General features: G+C 34.6%; 1 protein-coding gene across 19 annotated transcripts in view; it reads left to right on the top strand.

The window, feature by feature from the left end:
* LOC143252947 (uncharacterized) overlaps positions 1 to 23,477 on the top strand; it is a 229,411-nt gene that overhangs the window by 96,430 nt on the left and 109,504 nt on the right. For all 19 annotated transcript variants that reach the window (XM_076505869.1, XM_076505868.1, XM_076505867.1 and 16 more), the window contains 3 exons: positions 5,645 to 5,741; positions 20,871 to 21,099; positions 22,248 to 22,499. In XM_076505869.1, coding sequence (XP_076361984.1) covers positions 5,645 to 5,741; positions 20,871 to 21,099; positions 22,248 to 22,499 — 578 coding nt within the window. The remainder of the gene's footprint in view (positions 1 to 5,644; positions 5,742 to 20,870; positions 21,100 to 22,247; positions 22,500 to 23,477) is intronic.

Genomic DNA, 23,477 nt, shown 5'->3' with positions numbered 1-23,477 from the left:
AATCAGAGTGGCATTATTAATATATTTTTAACTAATAATTTGTAATCATAGAAATGAATCCTAAACATTAAGATTCTAATTACTAGTATTTTTTCATTATTAATCTACTACATTTCTTAAAAGATTTAAAACAAAAGTTAAGAAATTAAGTCTTCTAGTTCATATCCAGTAATATGTTTGAATAAAACTAATAATTTGTTTTAGAAGGAGTGTCACTAAAACTGTTAAACCAATAAACTATATTTACTTAACTCTTTTCATTTAGCTTTTCTTTGTTTTCAGTTTAAAAATCTCATAATGATTGAGAACAATGACATAAACAGTATTTTCCAATGGAATTATTGTATATTTAAATTTGATGGTGTCTTTACCAAAATTTATCCATATTTTCTAAACATTCTTCTTCCATCTTGTTTGTAATCCAACAACTGTAATTATAGCAAGATACTTTAGAATTGAACTGGGTTTGCTCTTAATTTGGAAATTGTTTGTAAAAGAGGAGAAGCTTCAAATACAGATTTGTGACTGTGGAATATCAGCAATGAACCTTGCAAGAAACATGATTTTCTAATGTTGATTTTGAGTTAAAGGATTAATCTATAAATTGACTAAGTTGATTTGAAAAAATTACAAAAACTTTCATATGTATGAGGAATCTTGTTTTTTCCAAAGATACATGCTACAACTTTCACTGAAGTAATAGGTCAAATTAAAGAACAGAGTTAAAATTTGAACACTGTGAGAACTCTCTAATATTTATCTGTTAATTACATCTAGGAAATTTGTGTTTTAAAATTTGAAAATTGTTTATCAGTATAGCTTTACTACTTGCAATTATTGGTATATAGGTTCTATAGTTAGAACCTTTGAATCTACACTGACACAAGATCAATATAGGAGACGAATATATAACCAAGTCTATAACTGCCTATCCAGTGCTACAAAGGCCTTATTATGCATGTAGTAGTGATTGAAATGCCACTTTATGTTAGCAAATCATTTTACACAACAACAGTTACAGTGTGAACTAGGATAAGTTAATGAAGTGTCATTTTTCATTTATTTTATTTGTTACAACTCATTAGACAAACATTTGCATGTTTAGAATGCATCAGTAAAGTAAGATGAAAGTTTCTAAGAGTACTTTTTTTAGGCAATATATTTATTTAATTTTATATATTTGTTGTAAGCAAAAGTGTATCTATCATATAGTTAATTCTGTACATTTATTACCTGAGTTATCTTTGATACAAGTTTTAGCAGTTTATTTTCTTTTTCTGAGTCGTAAAATTAATTGTTGCCAAGAATGAACTAAGATGTGAAACTAAGGGAATGACAAGGTGTGAGTTTAGTTGTACATTTTCTAAGTGCTGTTTTCATCTTCTAAAGTCTTGTGTCAGCATCTTTATTTAAGAATTAAGTTTCAAAGATGTGGGAAACCATAAGCCTTCAAAAATCCCTTTTATCTCCCATTTTTAGAAATCACTATTTTAACATTGAGAATCTAAATTGTTTTATATCTGTCCATTTCAGTGGACACTATGAATTGATTTGAAGTGACTGATCTGCTCATGTTTTAAGAAATTTATTAATATCTGCATTTTTTTTTATTATTCTATTATTTTTAAGGTAGTATCTCATTAAATGCTATTTGTTAGATTTTTCATTGTGTGATGTTTTAGAATTATAATTAATTAAATTCTGTTGAGATATCGTAAGTCATTGATGTCATTTATTATTCATTTTATAAAGCTAGTTTTTCTCTATTCAAGAGACCTCTGAAATTTATATTGTAATTTTTTTTCATGTTTGCAGTTTTTTTTATAAATTTTCAGTAAACATATAAATTTTCATACAGAAATATAAGATGTATGTTATATGTAATATTTTTAGAGATTAAGCTAGGGGCTGATCTTGTGCTTTGTATATGAAACAGTTCTGAAAACTTTATAGAATGTAAAAACAGTGTTGTGTATTTTAATTAATTAAAACAGTTAAGTGACCTACTTAGATTACTCATGTATGAGGTAAGATAAGTAGAGTTATGAATGAATCTGATGACAATGCAGGGAACCTCAGTAAGTGTGAGGTTAAACCTAAGTGGGTAAAATTTATTTCACAATATATGATATCTACCAAACACCTCTAATACAAAAGATTGTTTATGAACTAAATGATTTAATCAAAACCGAATAAACTGACTAACTTATTTAATAACACACATCAGAAATTATTATGGCTTTCCAAACTTTGGTATTGCAGCTATATTAAAACTCCATAGGGTGATGGTACTGGTACTCTAAGTGCCTATAAATAAATGTATTTGACTCAAATGGATTTCATTTCAGTTGGAAAAGAATTGATTTCCAACATAACAGTAGAAAGTATTTTTATTTTGTTCAAGACAATGCTACTTTAATTTACACAATAATGTTATGTTTACTTATAGGGTTTTGAGTTCTTTTAAAACATCATACACTAAACTAAATGAATTTAGGTATGTTAGTATTGTTAGAAAATTGCACCTAGTTCATTTTTGGTATTATACAATGGGCCAACTGTGTAATGATGATATACACTGCTGGTCAAAATCTTAAGGCCAATGAACATAAAGAAAAAATGTGCATTTTGCTTTGTTAGACTCAACCAATTATTTGAGTAGAGCTTCGAAAGATGAAAATAAGAAAAGGGAACATAAAAATAAACTTTTTAGCATTTAATAGGGCAAATGTGAACACTATGAAATAAGCCTAAATACTAGCTGGTCAAAAGTTTAAGACCATACCAAAAAGAAGTCCTAAGCAGGGTAGGAAATGCCCAACAAGGGGTCTCAGTAGTGAGTTGCACAGTTGTCATATCATCCATGCCAAATCGAATGTTAGCAGTTATTTCCAATAAGTGTTTGCAGAAGGCTGGCTGGAATGTTATTCCAAGTGGTGAAGATGGCTTCTCAAAGATCATGCACTGTTTAGAATTGATGTCCATTACTATAGACTTCCCTTGCCATCCACCCCCAAACATTTTCAATGGGGTTCAGTTCAAGCAAACACACTGGATTGTCTAAAAAAATCATGTTATTCATCATGAAAAAGTCCTTTGTCCTGCAGGCATTGTGGATTGCAGAGTCGTCCTGCTGAAAGATCCAATTATTTCCACACAAGCAAGGGCCTTCAGTCAATAAGGATGCTCTCTCCAACATGTCAATGTAGCCAGTTGCTATTTGACACCACTGTATAATCTGAAGTTCCATTGTTCTGTGGAAGGAGAAAGCACCCCAGATCATGATGGAATCTCCTCCACTGTGTTGTATAGAAAATGTCTCCAGTGGGATATCCTTATCATGCCAGTAACGTTGGAAGCTATCTGGACCATCCAGGTTAAATTTTTTCTCCTCAGAGAACAAAACCTTCATCTGCTTTTCTATGTCCCATGTTTGGTGCTTCTCAGCAAAGTTTAACTGAGCTGTTTCATGGTGTGGAAGAAGGCGTGGCCTTTGAAGACATTTACGGTTATAAAGCCCTTCTCTCATAGATGCTGTCTTATTGTTCTTGAGCTGCATTGTGTGTTCTTAAGGGCTTTAATCTAGTTTGACAATCGGTTGGTGTCTCGCTGGACAACCCATTGAATCCTCCTGCTCAACACTGGCGAAAGTTTCATAGGCTGACCACTTGAAATTCTCATTCCATATCCCTCAGGGACTTTTAAGAAATTTGCAACAGCAGTTTTATTATGCTCAATCTCACCAGCGATGGCACATTGAGAGAGACCTTGCTTTTGCAGCTCAACAATTCTGCCAAGTTCAAACTCTGTCAACTTTTTAGCCTTTGCCATGTTTTTACCCAATGTAACACAGGAGATGTCAGTGGGAGATGTTGACAATGCTAATGGTTGAATACAAATAACTAAATTTCTTTACGTGTTTACCGATTAATGCTTCATTTCAGTATGGTCTTAAACTTTTGATTAGGTAGTATTTAGGCTAATTTCATATTGTTAAAATTTTCTCTATTAAATGCTAAAAATGTTTTTTATTTTTATTTTCTGTTTTCTTATTTTCATCTTTTGAAGCTGTACTCAAATAAGTGGTTGAGTCTAACAATGCAAAATGCATATTTTTTCTTTATGTTCATTGGCCTTAAAATTTTGGCCAGCAATGTATATGTATATGTGTGTGTTTATATACAGCTGTATCCTTTGCTGTGTACTGTATTTTTTTGGTTTGCTGATCAAAACTGTGCTGATGAGCCTTGAATAGGTGAAACTGTAGTACACAGCAGAGTATGGCCAATCAAGGATTTGCATTAGGTCTCTACATTACATATTCTCTTTTAAACCTGTAAGTATATAGAGTTATATACACACAGTTTTACTTTTAGTACAATATATCAGTGACATAAAGCTGAAGAAGGGTTATATCGTGTAAATGCAATGGTGTATTATGGTTTGAAACTAATTTTGTAAGAATGTATTTACTTTGAAGGATAACTAATATTTCATTAGTTTTTGCAGAACTTGCCACCCAGTTATAAGCTTCTGATAAACAAGATTTTGTGTAAATATGTTATTGGTTAAATGATATAAAAATTCTAATTATATTTGATCACTGTAAGATGATTTAGTATTTTATTATTTACATCAAATAATAATGTATGCTTAAAATTTGTCTAGGGTATGTGAGTTATCTACCATCAACTCTCTGAAGTATATACAATTACAATTGACCTAGGTGAATGACTTATGAGGAATTAAATATATGTTTACTGATTAAAATGTAATTTGTTCAGTACCATTATTTTATCCAGTACTACTTCCATTTTGAAAAGTTTTCATTGTTTGTAATTATAAGTACACTTTAAATATGGCTTCATTTCAGTGTCATTTTTAATGGATTAGAAGAAACAAATCAAGAAACTTGTTTCTTAATGGCACTAAAATCTACTGATAATGCAAAAAATGCAAAAGAAGAGAAATAGTTTAGCAAGTAAATTGTTTATATTACTGTTACATCATTTACTTGGAAATATTTTTCATATTTCATTTTCATTTCAAATAATATTTTATTAAATATTTTTTTTATTTATGAAAATTGGGGTTCACCTGGCTTGTGTATTGAAATTAAGATTGATGTCTTATAGAATTTTTAAGTTTTTGATGGACTGTATAACTGTTGTAGTAGGTGGCACATTATGTATTAATTGGGAGTTGAAGAATGGTTGGATAGTATCTCAGAATGGCTAGTATGGGTATTAACACTTTTATTGATAAGGAGAGAACAATGTTTTGACCTTCCTAGATCATCTTTCTTAACCTGAAGATGACCTAGGAAAGTTGAAACATTATTTTTTTTCCTTGTCAGTAAAAGTATTAATATCCACACCTGCCATTCTGAGACACATTTTTATTTTAAGTGGACTTTTCATCATCAAGAATGGTTGGATAGAGTTTTTGTATTTGATTTCACCTAATAGCTTTTGTTTCTTATGGTTTTGGAGAACACCTAAAAACTTACATTTATGTACTGTTATTTCTGAAGTGGAAATAAATAATTAGCTGAAATATATATATAATCTATTGATTATTTGCACAAAGAGATATACTAATTTATAAGTATAAAGAACCATTACATTTATTTTCCCCACATTAGGAGGAGTTACCAAAGCTCAGTGGGAGGATGTAACAGGATCAACACCTCTAACCTTTGTCAATGACTGTGTTTCCTTCACAACTACAGTATCAGCAAGGTATTGTACATCATTATTCAGATAATTAAGTGAATTAAACTAACTGACTACTTAATTGGGATTATAACTTAATATTGGATTAATCCACATTCCAGTGCAAAAATAACATGAACTTGGTAGAGAATAGACATCACAAAATGTCAAAAGATGTTTTATTTGATTGTAGTCCATTTGCTAAAGTGTATCACGGAAGAGGATTATGGTAGCAAATGCAACATTCATATTTATCTTTATAAGATTAAGATTGTGCACTTATGGTAGTCAGGGCAAATTACTGGTTGTACTATTAATTATGGACATTATTAACTCGATGTACACAGGGTTAATCCAGTAGATTGACCCCATATTGGAGAAGTAACATTGACTATATATACAGATTTACAGAAGAAAAAGAAAAGTTTTGCAAGTAACGTTATATCTGTGATGTGATAGTTAAAGAAAAGCACTTACCCATCAGTAGAAACAATTATTAACAAAGTTAGGACATTACCTGGATATCAGTTGCTTTTGTAAAGGAATTAAAGGACCTTATTTACTGCCACATGAATGTTCTCTACACCAGCATTTTGCATTGTCAGTACAAAATAAAGAATTAAGAGTGTCTTGTATGTTTTCTCCATATTTTTCACACTATCACAAGCATAGAATAGGCTCATGAGACCACATTGCAACTTTTGCTTGTCTAACATCACTGAAGCTGTGGTTTCCTATTTGTATCTGAAGTAAAACATTTTTTCAACATAGCTGAAAGGTAGAAACCTCCATTGAAAAAGCATAGTATTTCCTTACATTTCAGCTATAGACTTTTTTGTGTCAAGAGAATTGTAAGCTACTGGAAATATGTCTGATTGAGTGTAAAACTGAAAAGTGTTCAACTGGTTTCGTTGGAGATAATCAAATCCTGACTAATCTAGGAATCAATCACTTGAAAGAGAGCTTGAGGTTTATCACACTTTAACATAAAATTTTGGGACAACATGGGAGCTATTGGTTCATCTCAGCTATTTCATTCTCTAAACTAAATTTGTAAATAAATATATTTTGAAACATCTTGCAGACAACATTTATCATTCATATGCATATCAATCTTTCTTTTAAACCATCTTAAATTTACTGCCTGCACAACATCAGAAGGCAATCCATTCCAAAGGCCAATTATCCTGTTAAAAAATAAAACTGCTTTAGCTGAAATGAAGAGAAAACAATTAGAGAGATTTTAACCCCTCCTCATATGACAATCCCTCCATCCGAGACACCATTCTAGTAACCCTTCTCTGAACCGTTTCCAACAACTCAATGCCTTTCCTAAGGTAAGAATTCCATGACTGAATAAAATATTTCAAATGTGGCCTAACCATTGCCCCTTGGTGTGGACTCCTGTACATGGTGACAGGACTTCCCAGGAACGGTTCTGTTCTTTCACTTTACTTCCTCTAGGATATAAACATCCACCCACATGTTTGCTGTGCATGGTGACCCATGAAGGGGAGAAGATGATCCTGGTAATTGAGGGGTCCAACCCTAACACACCACTTTGACCTTGAATTCCTGTATACGGGCAGCCTTGGGGTGGCCCCCCTTGGATCTATTGGCTGGTCCACTTGGGCAAGGGTCAACCAAGTACTGGTGTTGGATGTTCTCAACAGGTGTTGTGGACATTGTATCTGATGCAAACCCTGGCATTGCTGCTGCATTCTTGTTTGGCATTGTAGTGCATCCCCTCATAGGGCTTCATGGTAGGTGGGGTCAGTGGACACCAATATATTCTTTTTTATTATGTATCCTCCAAATAGAAACTTAAATAAAATAGTGAAAAACAGTCCATAGGTAAATGACCATGTCTTCAAGATTCTGAGCAGCAATCTTCAACATCTGTAACACCTGTTGTACCTTATTTTCTTATCCTACATTCTCTTTCAGACAAACCTTTAGGGCAGATGTCTCCCTTTTTAATTCAGAAGGGACTACAGGGACTTGCTGGCTCACCAGAGTCAATCAGAAAGCTTTGCTCTGGTGATACATTGGTGGAAACATCCACATCTCAACACGGTGAACTCCTTCTGCATTCAGAGGCGATTGGGAATATACCTAATAAAGGTATGCCTCATGCTACTTTGAATTAATCACAAGAAGTTACTGTTGAGAGGGATTTGAAGAATATCCTCGAGTCCGAGATTCTCGCTGGTTTCTCCACGTAAGGAGTTTCTGCAGTGAGGCATATCTCCACTCGCAAAGATAGAATTATGATGCCAACCAGTGCCCTCATTCTGACATTTACATCACCACATCTACCTGCCACCATGAAGGCAGGTTATGTTAATTGCGAGGTATGACTATATGTTCCAAACTCTCTCAGATATTTCCAGTTTCAACAGTTTGGTCACTTGAAAACATCATATTGTGGTTCCTTGACATGTGCTTATTGCAGTGGCAAGGACCACGATGCCTGTGAGTGTGAAACAGATTCTCATTGCATCAATTGTAATGGCTCTCACCCATCCTACTTTTGTTCTTGCCCTAAATGGTTGGAAGAAAAAGAGGTGCAGCATTTGAAAACAATTCAAAACATTACTTACCCTGAGGCTTGAGAGTTGATATCTACCACTTCATCTTGGACATATGCTGCTTCACTTTGTTTCACTACTACAGTGGGAGTGCAAATGGATCTCTCTGTGCCTCCAAAAGAATCATTCTCAAACCAAATGAAAAGTCTTTTGGCCTCTGTGGTTAAAAAGTTGATGAATCAACGTCACACCCATCTCTGTCCATAAAATATATTCCAGCAAAGCCCAAGATCCACTTCCTTTGGTTCTGGGTATGGGCATTCCATCAGGTAAGTCTTTTTCTCCCATCCCAAGATGCAAAACGATCATTCCTTCACATCCTCAGTTGCAGGAATCCTCTTCCAACAACAAAGACTTGTCTAATTGACCCAAGGCAGGATCCATGGAGGTTGACAGACCTCCCTTGAATAAAGACAACAAACAATAAAGATGGTTGTAAACAGGAGGGCACTCCACCAATTTGCCTACTCATAAATAAAAATGGCCAACTATATGTAATGAAATTGTCAAAGTTTACATTCTAATCTGGATGATGTAAAAGCACTGATTGCTTCCTACCATCCTGTGTATCTTTTCTTACAGTAAACATTTCTGAAATCTGTTGATACAGTCACCTTTTGGCAGTTTTTTTGTGTGTGTACATAAATGACATACTGTGTGATGGAAAAGTGCATGAAGTGGTGGTATCTTGGTTGATCAGCATGTGCCCACCCTGTCTTTGTCATACCCTTGGAACCTGTAGCCATCCATGTTTCCTTGGGTATTACCATCACTGTTATTTCTACCTGTTGCCTGGAAAGACCTATGATCAATCAGACCTTGATGCTCTCATTGAACACTTGCTCTCTCCCTTTTTAATCCCAGAGGACTTTAATGGACATCATACCCTTTGGGGAAGTGCTGATATTGATGAGAGGGGTTGCTCTGTAGAGCATATGCTCTCTGATTACAACCTTTCTCTTTTCAATAGTGATTTTTATGCTTATTTTCATTCACCTAGTCTGTCTATTGATCTCTCAGTTTGCTCCCTTTTACTGTTCTACCAATTTTCATATAGGGTTGACAGTAATCCACAAGGCAGTGATCATTTTCCTTTAAATTTGAGAGAGACTGGCTGTGGTCAATATCACCCGATTCATGTGCTGAGGTGGAAGCTGGATGAAGCAAACTGGTCCTCTTTCACTACTCCTGCAGAACTTGATCCTGCCATCGTCTGTAAGCCATCAATAGATGATTGTGTGGCAGCAGTAATTAACTGTATTATACAGGCAGCTGCTCAATGTATTCCTAAAACCTCGACACATTTTCTATGATTTCCTTATCCATGGTGGAATCCTGCCTGCCACATAGCACAGAAGGCTCAAAAATGAGCCTGGGATACTTTTTGTAGGTATCCCACACTCGCACTGCATCGCTTTCCAACAGTCCTGTAAACATGCTTGGTGCATAAGACGTCAAAGCCAGAAGGACTCTTGGATTAAGTTCACAAGCGGCATATCTTATACCACTAGTTCCAAAGTCACATGGGACAAGTTTGAAAGGACAGTGAGCAATATAATTCTGTCTCTCTCTTGATCTTACTCTCTGATGGCCAGGAAGTATCTGATATCCAGAGCATTTCCAATACTCTAGGTGAAAGCTTTTGCCAGGTATCTATCTAGCACTTCTGTTTTTTCTTCCACCTTTTTAGCCATCACGACTCAGGTAGTGATTACCTCTTTGCTTTCAAGCTAATCGTCTCTATGACTATAATCGTCCCTTCACACTGGTGGAACTGAAAATGGCCCTTCATCAGTTTGGTAGTACATTGGTCGGACCTGATGATATATACTATGAAATTCTGCGCCATCCACCACTTGCTTCTCTTGCTATTCTTCTGATTGTTTTTAACCAGATTTGGCAGGGGAATGTTTTTCCTGATGCCTGGCACCAGGCTTTTGTCCTACCTTTCTCTATGTCTGAGAAGGAACCCAAAATTTCTTCAAACTGCCGTCCAGTTGCTTTGGCAAGCTGCCTCTGTAAGATGGTAAAGAGGATGGTTAATGCTTGTTTTGCTTGGTTCTTTGAATCAGACAATCTCCCTTCGCCCACCCAGTGTGGGTTCTGACAACAGCTCTTCATTGTGGACCACCTGATTTGACATAAAACATCAATCAGGGAAGCCTTTCTCAAATGACAACATCTTGTATCAATATTCTTTGACATTGAGAAGGCTTAAGATACAACATGGTTGTGGTGGCAAGGACAATGATACCTGTGAGTTTGAAATGGACCCTAATTGCTTCAATTGCAATGGCTCTCTCCTATTTTACTTTTGTTCCTGCCTAAATGGTTGGAAGAAAAGAAGGAGCAACATTTGAAAGTGATTCAAAACATTACTTACCCTGATGCTCGAAAGTTGATATCCACCACTTTATCTTGGATGTAAGTCTGGGAAGGAACCAAAGATTCATTCAAACTACCATCCAGTTGCTTTGATGAGTTGTCACTGTAAGACCTTAGAGAGGATGGCTGTTGGTCATCTTGTTTGGTTCCTTGAATCAAAAAATCTCTCGCCCACCCAAAAGTTCTCCATCATGGACCATCTTATTCAACTTGAAATGTCAATCAGAGAAGCCTTTCTCAAATGACAACATCTTGTATCAATATTCTTTGACATTGAGAAGGCTTAAGATACAACATGGAGGGATGGCATTTTGAGAGACCTTCACACATAAGGTTACATTGCCATTTGCCCATTTTTATTAAAATTTTTTCAGTGAACTGGTGATCTCAAGTTCTTGACACATTCCCGTTCTTTTCTACAGGCACTTGGAATCTCTCAGGGCTGTGTTTTGAGTGCCACTCTTTTAAGTATAAAGATTAATGCTGTCACTGAATGACTCCCATTGTTGCAAATGGAGCTCTATGTCAATGACTTTCACATCTCATGTCAGTCGTCGAACATGAGGTATACTGAGTGGCAGCTACTCGCTGCTCTCAATTGTTTACTTAAGTGGACCACACCAATGGCTATAACTTTTCTCTCTCTGAAACCATTTGCATGCACTTTTGCCACCAACTGAGTATTCACTATGATCTTGATCAGTGAAGTTGTGCTGTCCATTGTCCCTGAGATAAAATTTTTGGGGCTTATTTTTGACCATAAGCTGACATTTATACCACACAACTGCGGTATAAGAGCACTGAACATCTTCTGTGTCCTCTCTTCCACCACTTTGGGAGTGAATCGATGTTCTATGCTAAAGATATATTGTACTCTTGTTCGATCGAAATTAGACTATTGATCACTGGTTTATGGCTCTGCCAGGAACTAGGTCTTAAAGACGGTGGACCCCATTCATTGTCAGGGACTATGGCTTCCCCAGTTCAGAGCTTATACCCAGAGTCTTATGAACCTTCTTTGCACATTTGACACATCTGGCCATGCTTTTTCAGAACAGATAATCTGTCATTGCTCCTTTTGGCCTTCATATCCAGGCACAGTTGGATGAATTGGGTCTGTCCTTGGATAACATTGCTGTATCCACTGGTCTGCCCATCCCATCATGGCTTATTACAGTCCCCAAATGTGACCTATCTTTAAGTCATCTGAGAAAAGCAGACACTCCCAATTGAAAATACTGTCTGTTATTTGCTGAACATCTTTCAAACCATCCTTCCATACCTATTTATACAGATGGTTTGAAATCAGGTGACTCTGTGGACTCTTCTATGGTTTGTTGTGATTTGGTGGTTGCGTGCAGAATCCCTTCTACAGCTTCTGTGTTCACTGCTGAAGTGTATGCCATTTCTCTTGTCCTGGATCACATAGAAGCTAAGCAGTACTCAAATTGCACTATTTATACTGACTTGCTTAGTTCTTTATTGGTCCTGGAATCGCTTCACATTAGTTCACACCCTCTTCTCACCAATATTCAAAACTGACTGGCGACTGGCCCATTTCTCTTTAACTTCTATGTCTATCCAATTTTTCTGGATACCGAGCCATGTTGGTATTTGAGGGAACGAGCTCGCCCGCACCACACTTAAATCTCTCTGTTCTGGCACCATCACTGCTGTGCCTGTTCAATACATGGACTGTGGTCCTGTATTCAAAGCTCAGCTCAGTACCAGTTAGCAGTTGACTTGGAGTGAGCAACTTGAAAACAAGTTTTTTCCAAATAAAACCCTCCATTGGACTTTGGCCATCTCACTTCCATAATGATTGGAAAGAGGAAGTTGTTCTAACTAGACTACGCATTGGTCACAGTTTTTCAACTCGTCATTTTCTTTTATCGGGGACTGATGCACCAGTGTGTAGTTTGTATAACACTTAAATCACAATAAGCCACATTTTATTGTTTTGTTATCGTTATGACTCTCAACGACGGCACAATTTCAAACATGTTCTGTCCCAATGTTTATCTGTAACATTAGACAATTTTATTGGCAATGGTGACACTGTCGACCTTAGAAATGTTTTTAGTTTTTTGAAGGCTGTTAATCCTTTCAATGCTGTTTAAGTTTTTAATTTATACATTAGACCTTTTTAAATGTGATTCCCTTTTAAGAATGAAAGTACATCTAGTTCAATTTGAAATTTAGAAAATGGCTGTAATGTCAAATAACTTGAAACCAGGATTGGAAAGGCCAACTTCAGGTGACTAACACTGCTGTTTGAACTACCCGTTAGTCATCCTGGTGAGTTGTTATTAAAATTTTGCTACAAGTCTTTTAAAACGTTTATCACTTTAGTTTCTGAAAATGTCCATAACATCAAGTAACTTTTAACAAGGACTGGAAAGGCCAACTTCAGGTGACTTACAGTGGTTTTTGAACTTACCTGTTAGTCCTCCTGGTGAGTTATGATGATTACAGTTGTGCTACAGAAAATTCTTCACAACTTGTATTACTGTAGTTTTTCTCTTACCACTGTAGACTAGATGAAAATTTGGATTTAATGCTATTTATGTTTTTAATCCAAAAATTAAACTTTGTTTTGTTTTATCTCAATTTCCTTTTATGAATTTTAATAATTTTACTTTAATTTTAACTTTTTACCAGGTATTTGGCAGAGATTGCTAAGTTGCTTTATGCCATAAAACACCAAACCAACCAATCAAGCCTAACCATTGACATATACAAGGAAATTATTACCTCTTTAAACTTGTATTTAATATTTCTGTAGGTACAACCTAAAATCTTGTTTGCTCTACCATTTGCAACAGCACAGTGCTTGGATGGCTTCAGAGATTGATCAGCTGTTACACTGTTACCCTTTCTTTTGTGACATTGTTAAGGTTATTCCCATTCAAATTATGATAACCCACATCAAATATCTTGTATTTATTATAATTAAAACTCATTTTCTATTTTATTTGCCCAACTTTCTAAATGAGCTAAATCCTTTTCTAAATCAGCAGCATCTTCTGGACAACTAGGAACACCCAAGATTTTAATATCATTTGCAAATTTAAGTACTTTATTGACCTTTATTTTATCTTTATCATTATGGAAATCAAAGAGAGTAAAGGCCCTAAGATTGACCCCTGAAATACAACACTTGTGACATTAATCCAGTTTGACTGAACTTCATTTGTAACAATTCTTGGCTTTCTTCTATCCAGTTTGCTATGTTATTCCTCACACATATAGAAATAATTGCTTTAAAACTCTTTTATGTGGCCCTTGTTAAATGCCTTTCTGAAAATCTAAATACACCAAATATACATTCTTACTCTCATCTAGATAAGCAGTAACTTTTTTAAAGAATGTTAAAAGATTTGTAAGGTAGAATTTTCCTTTAGTGAAATCATGTTGACTATCCAATAAAATTTTAACCTTTGTTCAGCAACTTTGCAAAGCATTTTTTATCAAACTTTCTAAACCTTTCCCATAACTGTTGTAAGACTAATAGTTCTATAATTACTGGGACAAATTTTATGACCTCTCTTGAAAAGAGGAGTAATATTAATTAACTTCCAATTCTCTGGTAACTGCCCACTATTCAAGGACTGACAAAAAATAATAGCAAGTAGCTTACACATCCCCAGGAAATATTATCTGGCTTATTCGCCTTCTTGTTCTTTATGCTTTTCAGTATTTGTTTTTTAACTACCTCAGAATTAATGCAGAAATCCACACTGTCAATTTTTACATTTTCAGCCAACCTTTTTTCATACATCCTTTTTGATGTCCTAATTTTCTATTTTACTAACTTTCTTGATCTTCTATAAACCTCTAAATCTATCGTATCAGTCAATTTAAGTTTCTTAAATTTATGATGCTTTTTTAAATCTTAGCTCTCATACTCTCTGTGAGCAAACCTTGTTCTTTACATGCAACTACCCTTTTTTTTTCTGTAAGGAATATATCTACCCTAAGTATTTAAATTAATTTTTACAAATTTTCCATATCTGACCAGTGTTTCCAAATAATTCTGTTTCCCAATTCACAACAAATAATTTTTGTCACATTCCTTCAAATTTCGTAACCAAAATATCATTATTCCTCATCTTCATATACAGCAAAACATCGAACCTAATAGAGCAATGATAACCTGCACCCACATATTCCCCAGTTACCTCCCTCTCAGTCATTTCTGTTGTTAACAATAAATCTAAATAGTATTGTTCCTTGTAGGTTCTTTTACTATTTAGTTAAGAAAGCTATGATGAACAGTTTACCAAAATCTGTCTCCCTCATTGTTTGGCTCTAGCATTTCCCAACCTATATGCCCTAAATTAAAATCACCTAGTAATAGCTGAAATATTAATATCAGTGCACAAACCTATATGATTATATTTTTTTTCTGTCTAGAGTCCAGTGGTTGATTGCCACAGTTTTCCATAATGACAAACAGGACACTTAGCATTATACCCTTTTAACAATGAAAGAGGTGCATCATTTTACTGAATGTCTTCCAAATTAACTATTTTATTATTGTATCAGTGTAGATACAGGACTTAACAGTCATTTGATGTATCACATTATTAGTTTTTTTTTTTGTTTGTTTTTTATATACATATACAAATAAATTGATGTTCTACAATATGTGTGTATTTTGGAAGGTAATTTAGTAGACAGCCTGAGAAAGTTATTATACAGTGGCTAATTTTTTCTTTTGTAATAAAAACATTTTAAAAATGTATAAAATCAGTTTTCTACTTACTGACATAGTTTATTGAAAGATAATTGTTTTTATTTGCTGAAAAGCATAAAAGAAATGTAGAAGTTTCATGGGTATACATTATTTCAACTGTTGCTACTTTGTCTTTAATGTGTACAGTAATGTGTTTTAGATATATGTTTTACATTATCAACAATAAAAATGGCTTATAAGAAAACAAGTTTTATTATAACAGTTTTGAACAGTTGCATGTGAAATAATTCAAAGCTGTATTGCTCATTTGATACTTGTACATCAAGTGGCCCAAAGCTTAGAAAAAGTTTCTGCAACTTGTTTTTTTCCTTGTTTTATATGTAAAATATAGATCTAACTCATATATAAGCTAGTGTGTATCTCATCACACTTGAAAAAGGAGGAGTCATAAAAGTCAAGTGTGTTTATCCAGATAGAATAACTTGATTACTGTCTGCTTATTATGATTTTAGCAACAGATGTGCAAGAGAGCCATGAGGAGTTGGTGATTGTACTGTGAATCCTTATAAGTGTAGTCAGTGCTGGTATAATAAGCTTGAATTAAAATGGTATTATGGAATCACCTAATCTGTAGCCAAGTGCATAAAATTCATCATGAAAGTAAAATTAACAATTCAATTTTAAATTTAAATTATTTCTGAATTAAACTATTTTCTGTAATATCACCAACATTTTAAATAAAAAACAAACCTCTTTAATCAGTAGAGGCTCTAAACTAAGAAACCACTGAATATTTTTTTTTTCAGTTTTGTTGTGTATGTATTTCATTTCATACCTTTAGTACATAGACCAGCAATAATATTATGTTATACTTTTGTTGCTAAGCAACATGACATAGAAACCATTGTTGGAATGTAGTGTCATCAAAATGCCCTGGCTTTTCTGTGTGGTAGAAATTTCATGAATGATTTTAATTTTGATGATTAGTTCATGAAGAAATTTACTAACGTTTGACTGCCTCAGTTGCACTTTTCAACCTCTTTGTTGGTCAGGCTTGATTCCAGTACATAAACTATGCATTTCAAAGTTCATCTTACCACTTTGAAGAGTACAACAGTGACTAACATTTTTGGAGGCCTCAGATGCAGATGTTCCAACTATAGAATTATCTGTTGTTATACATCAGAAGGTATAATGTTACAGTGTCCAACCTTTCTTCCCAGACTTTGCCACATTTTTGACTTGAATCATTTTAATCTCCATATACCTTAGGGTCTTGTATATTTCTCCTTTTCTGAGGCTCCATGTATTTCTTTGCTCCCATCTCTTATAGTATTGAGCTGCAAGTGGTGTCAGTCTAATGGCAGTCTGTCCATACAACTTTAGTAACCCATTTGTATATGTTGGAACATCACATGCCACCTATTCCTCCCAACCCTTTCTCTTTCCTTCAGTTTTGGGTCCATCTTTTTGTCGATTTCTTGATTTTTCCTGTTGCCACTGATACTGGTTTACTACCCTGTGGTCATGGCTGGACTAGGCCCAGTTAGTGTGCCATTTTCTCCTCTACACCATATTATACATCTGCTCATGGATACTTCCTTTTAGGGTTGTAAGGCTTGAGTCCATCATCACAAAACATTGGACCATTTGTCTGCACTCAAGACTGTTTTGTTTGTGGATTTACTCAACCTTCTCATGGTTCATCAGACTTTATATAACATCCATTTTCTTACCTATTAACATGGTGATTCTTTCAGACATTTTTTAAAATAGGGGTCTGATCAACCATGAAATAATTGTGCAGTCCAGAGATCTTTGTTTTGAACTTTTGGATCTTCTACACTGGGCCCATGCACATAACATTCATCTTATCTTACGTCACATGCTGGGTGTCTTTAATCCAGTTGCAGCTTGTCTTTTACACCTGGGACAAATTTTATTATAATCATTTGATCCACTTGTTTTTTAGCGACCTATGCCTTTGAGGGAGTTCTACCCAAATAGATATATTTCACATGGGCCTCAGTACACGTTTGCATCTTATTTTGTTACTTGTACTTCATCCATAGGCTCTAGCTTTCAAGGCCTTCACCCAGGATTGATGTCACACATATTTTATGTGCACTTACTCATTATGTAATTTTTCTGGTACAGTTCACTTCTTGGCTGGTTGATTTGGTTGCACTCCAGTGGTCAGAACAGCCTTAGTTTTCAGAGGCTCCAGTATCTAATTCTCTTGCCACCTGTTGCTCTTCTTCTTTTTCTCTCCTTTCTGCATCAACCTTGATCTTTTGTTCTATATCCTAGTCTCACCTTCCTGCATCTTCAAGCCTGGTTTTTGTCTGGTCCTTGGTGAGAATATCCAGCTATGCATGTAGAGTCTTCTTCCATTTCTCGATCTTCCATGGAAGTGTAGCAGCACAGGTGGAAAATCTTTCACTGTTTGTCAGCTGGTATGGGATTTCTTGCCATCTAACCTTCAGTTGGTTGAGTGGCATAATTTCTCACCTGGCTTTTGAACTGTGAGTCTTTGATTTCCTTGCTCTCTGGTTTTAAGGTTGCCCTCTCCCATACCTTTTGTTTTTCCAGTAATTGTAAGACTGTACATTTCCTTTTCTCGCTCTGCTTATATGTTCCTTTCAGATATAGAGGCCTCCTAGGCACCCTCACTTTCACATTGGATGATTACCGAGATCTTTCATGTTATGACTTTATCTCTGTTGTTTGAACCATTTTTCCTAGTGCTTCTTATTTCATTTGTCTGTTAAGATATATTTCTTTTTTCTCTTGGCTTGTGGACATTGCCAGTCTGATTTGTTTGCCATTGATGTTTTATGCATCCCTTAGCACTCCACCTATCTTCTGCTTTCTCTCCAAATCCATGGTGGAGTAGGAAGGTTGTTCCTTCTTGTCTTTACTCTTGTCCAGACTCTGTGTCCAGTCAGAGACTTCAGTTGTGATACTGGGTGTACAGCTATTCTCCAGGGTATGTGCAACCATCTTTTTATTCTCTGGCAATCTTTTTCAATTTTGGATCTAGCCCCTTCTTCCTCACAAATTGGGTCTGATTTCTGGTCCACTGGACTTATTCCTCTCTGCCTTATTTGTCCTGTACCTTAATTTATGTTTTATCCCATGTACTCTGTCTTCTCACTTCTTATCTTCATCATCCATTGGAGGAGATTTCTGCACTTGCATATGGTCCACACTCAGTGCATTTATCTCCCACTATCTTCATCTCATTGTGGTTTAGTCCATGTTGGGGTTTCATCTTTAACTGGTAAGTTTTGTTCATTTTTCTCATTCTCATGGACTTGTATTTCTTTTCCTTTATCACACAGATTCTGCTCTGTGGTGAGTGGTGTCCAAATAGGTATTCTTCAACTTTAAATCAATACTGTAAGCCATGTAGACTTGTCCTCTCTCATCCATGCTTCATACGATTGCTGTAGAAATTGTGTTCCACAAAATATCTGGAAGGTTATCTACCTGATGATAATTGCTTCATAAAAATGTCTGATCTAGACCCTACAATGCATGGGTAAAGCAGAAGGGTATAGCTGCTCATCCATGTCATGCCTTGAGTGAATAACTTATTGTGGTCATATTTTCAAAATAGGGGTTTTTTGGTCACCCATTGCACTGTCTCTGGTTGTGACATTCTTCCTGACTCTCCAACACATCACATTCTCACTCTCCTTTGAGTAGAGTATGGGAGTCCTTATCACTTTCCAGTTCCAAGCCTCTGGGATTGTTGACCATATAAAACACTCTTTTGAATGGGTTCCAAAAAAAAACATTGGCTATAACCATTTAGTTGAGAGTAGGGCAGTAGTGTCCTGCTGGAGTAGATGTGACGTGGCCTCCAGAGGAGTTGAATCATCCCCTTGCTGGTGGACATAACCTCCTGAATCTGCTTGCACAATTGCAGAAGTTAATCTTTTACCATAGTGGATGATGTGATATCTTTATACTGTTTACACATTCATCAATATCCACAAAAATTGGAGTTAATTCATCACCTTTCAAGATGATATGGCCTTCTGATACTCATTCCATACCAACTGGAGTTGATACATCACAAATGTAGTCCTCCCACCCCTCACTCCTTCACTGGGAGTCCTCATCCTACCTTCTTATGGATGTTGGTTCCCTGCATCGTGGTGTTGGATTGAAGTGAACCAATCAACATAAGTCCTTGTACAAGATGAATTTATCCCATTGATGATGGATGATCAATTCCCAATTGCTGTAGAGTGTTGATCCTTGTGAAGTACCCAGTAATTGCAGTGAGTCTTAACCTCTGATTAATGGGTTGGAGTTGAAGATGATATAATCCTCACCATCCTCTCACTTTGATGGTGGTGCCTTGTAGAAGAACTTTCAGATGTAGTTGACTTGCTGAGTATGGTTTGATGCACTCTAGCCACACAACACTTTGCAATTTCTTCTTTGTGTTTTACAAATTATATAGAAAAGATACATTTCTCCTTCTCTGATCTTCATATCTCTTCCTCTCATTGTCAGGGTTACCCCTTTGGATACTTTAGGGCACTTATGTTATTCCCTTGCAGAATTCGAGTTAATCTTGTGAAAAAAGGTAAGTAGCATATCAAAAGTTATAATTTTCCTGAAAATGTATTTCTGATATGCACTTACCTCCTCTCCCACTTCCAACCTTTTTTCCTCACTTCTCTGGTGTTCACACCTTCTGCCAAACTTCAAAGTGAAGTTTTGAATTTAGAGGGAGTCACATGCATCATGTGAGTGTGATATGATACTATTGGTTGATGGATGGTGCATGATGGTTTGCATGAGAGAAACATTGGAATATGTTAATCCTAATGAAGAAGGAGTTCAAGGCTTGTGGCATATCTAAAGAAAAAGTTAGCATACAGAGGACAGCATTGAACAAGAATAGTTAATCTTTTGAGAGAGGTAAGTACCTATCAAAAATTCATTTTTAGTATAGGTAAATTATAACTTTTGCAAACTTTATTTATTTCACTTAGCTGTGAGTGTGTTAGGATATACTATGGGATGTGGGTGGTAGCACTTGCCTCATCATTTTTGCTGGGCTGTATGCTAATTTCTAAATAAAAGTAGTTAGAGCTAATATAAAAATTTGATTCATAGTTTGTATTTCATTTTACCTAGAAATTGGAAAAATAAAAATTGTGAAATTACTTGCAAGCAAAAAAAAAATTTTGAATGCTTGCAATGAAGTTGTTTGGGTATCGAAAGGAGAAAAAACTTACTTATAGGTTAAAATATTTAATATATCTTTATTGAAAAAAATAATTTTGTGTATGTTTTGTGTAATATGTAATAAATTTTGTGGTATTAGTTAGTACATTGTAAATATCTTACATTATTTTACAAGCATGTTAAAACATATTTTACAAAAATGTATTTTATTGTAAGTTTATTTTACACAATTACCCAGTGTAAGTGTATAGTTCTGTTTTATAATTTCAGATTCTGGTTGATGGACTGTAGGCAGGTTAATGAAGTTACAAAGTATGCAACTGAGCTTTATCGAGAAGCAGTACATGTTCCCTTTATGGCCAAATTTGTGGTGTTTGCCAAACACTATGAGGCTATGGAAGCTCAACTACGAGTCTTTTGCATGACAGATGATAAGGAAGACAAGACACTAGAAAGCCAAGAAAAGTTTTCTGAGATTGCGAAGAGTCGTGATGTGGAAGTAAGCTTGTGTCACCTGTGGCACATTTAATGTGCAGAGTTATTATAAAGAAAAACCCCATTTGTATAAAAATAACTATACCTTGAAAGGCACTTATTCCAATTGATAATCAAATTTTACCAGAGGCATAAAACAGAATCATAAGTTTTAATCATGAAAGATTGGCCATGGTACATGGTGTTTAGTAACTATATTATACAGTATATTTGGACTGGTTTCTTCATAAACTGACATTGAAAACACCACTTTCAAACAATGTAGGGCTGTCATTTATATTTGATTGCTCAGTGTAAAGGCAGAAATGGCTAGTGATATTAGATATTGCACCAGCAAATTTTTGGCTGTGGTGTTTTATCAAAAGAAATGTCTGTTAGAAGGTTTCATGGAATTTGTATGATCTGAAAACTGCCATCAGAAATTATGAAGCAAGTAGTAGTTAAACACTGACCAGAATGATGATGTTTGCTGTAGCGTAATTTTTAGATTAGCTTGATATTCTGAGACTAAGATTAATGGAAAGTGTATTGTACACTTCTGTGAAGGTTTTTGAAAAACCCTATACCAAGTCTAGAATTTTCTGAAAGAAATGTGATATATAATATATATTTCTATATATCTAGGACAAATATTTCTTGAAGTGTAATCATTTTAAATATGGGTTTTCTTATAATCATCATGTATCTGATATTATTACTATGCTAATAAAGAATTATCTATGTAAGTAAATAAATATACCTTAAGTTATATGTATAGTTTTTGTATAATAAACTTTCATTATTTATAAACTGCATTTATGGAAAACCTTAATTTTTTTTTCTGGCAAAAAATTCATACAAAGCATGTTCTTGTGTGCATTTCTAATAATTGTCATGAAGAAAGTTGGAGATACGGATTTAAATTTTGAATTTTTTTCATATCTGTGATTTGCAAAGAATTTTTTTTTAATTTCAATTAAGGGATATTATGAATTAAAATAGATAAAAAGGTAGTATTCTGGGTTTCTAGAAAAAGTATTCTTGCTAGGAAAAGTAATTAAATATTAAAAGAATGTACTGTATTTTACAATTACTTGTCAGGTTATGGTGATGTTACATTGTTAACAATTTGTTTTACATGAAAGTAAGATCTTTTGTTTACACTTTGAATAGGTCTTTGAAGGTAAATTTCAGTATTTAGAATTTGCTGGAAACCTTGTACCAGTTACAAAGTCTGGAGAACAGCTAGCACTGAACTTTCAGGCTTTCAGAGAAAACAGGTTACCATTTGTTGTGCGAGTCAAAGACCCACACCAGGAATCTGTTGGTAGAATAGCTTTTATGAGGGAGCCTAAAGTTGGCCGTGGTGAGCCTCCGCAGACTCCTATATGCAACCTAAATATTGTATTACCTGATATTTGCAAGGTAAGGCACAGAGGTATCATTAAAAATTAATGTAATATTTTTCTGTATGGGTTTGAATGTAGATATTTTTAATGGAAAAAATGGGTCACTTTGAACCTTGTGATATGTGTTTGTTGTTGTTTTTTTATGCATCCAAACTATAGAAGAGTCATTGTTCATATAGGTTCACTGAATGAATGTTTGAAGGTTTTTTTTGTAGAAAAATATATTCAATTGCTGTACATATTTGTCATTTAAGATTGATGATCTGTTTGAGATTTTAAATTCTTTCAGGTTTTAGAAACTGTTTTTCATGAATGTGAATTTTCATCAGTTATGTTGTTTTCACTCACTCACTATTTTTTTGCTTAATGCACAATTTATTTATAAATATATACAATAAAAACTAACTTAAAAAACATATAGTAAACTGAAGGGGCATACCCTTTCTTCATAGTAATATAAAAGTTAAAATCACATTATTTTTTTGTTAGAATGCAGAGGACAGTATAATATTCTTACCTTTACTGTATTATTTGTGACTTTTGTATTTCATGCTATTTATTTGTTTCAATGGCCATTTCAAGCTTCTTGTAGATGTCAAACGTGGTAGATATCTAGTCTACTCTTTGGGAAAGAATGAATTGCACATTTTACAAATTTAAATAAAATAAAACCAAACCTTTATGTTTTATTTCTAGTTGGACAGAGCATAAAATAAGAACCAACATTTGGCAAATTACAAATATCTTCAAATAAAGTGGGTTATCTAAACATCTAATGGTTTTCTAGTGTTAAGCATTCATATTTTGTGTTTATTGTATTTCTGGTTTAGAGAAATAATAGCAAACAGGTAAAATCCCACTGCTTAACAAGAAGCTTTGAAGATATTGCCTGATGAAATGTTGATATGATGAAAAGTAAAGAAGAGAGGAAACAAATAAGTTTGGTAAACACAACTATGCACTATGTATTAATGTTTCATGCACAGTTGTGTTA

This window comes from Tachypleus tridentatus, chromosome 6, assembly GCF_004210375.1.
Source record: "Tachypleus tridentatus isolate NWPU-2018 chromosome 6, ASM421037v1, whole genome shotgun sequence".
In the NCBI taxonomy this organism is placed as follows: Eukaryota; Metazoa; Arthropoda; class Merostomata; order Xiphosura; family Limulidae; genus Tachypleus; species Tachypleus tridentatus.
The sequence above is the reverse complement of the archived record's forward strand: the minus strand, read 5'-3'. Positions and strand labels throughout refer to the sequence as shown.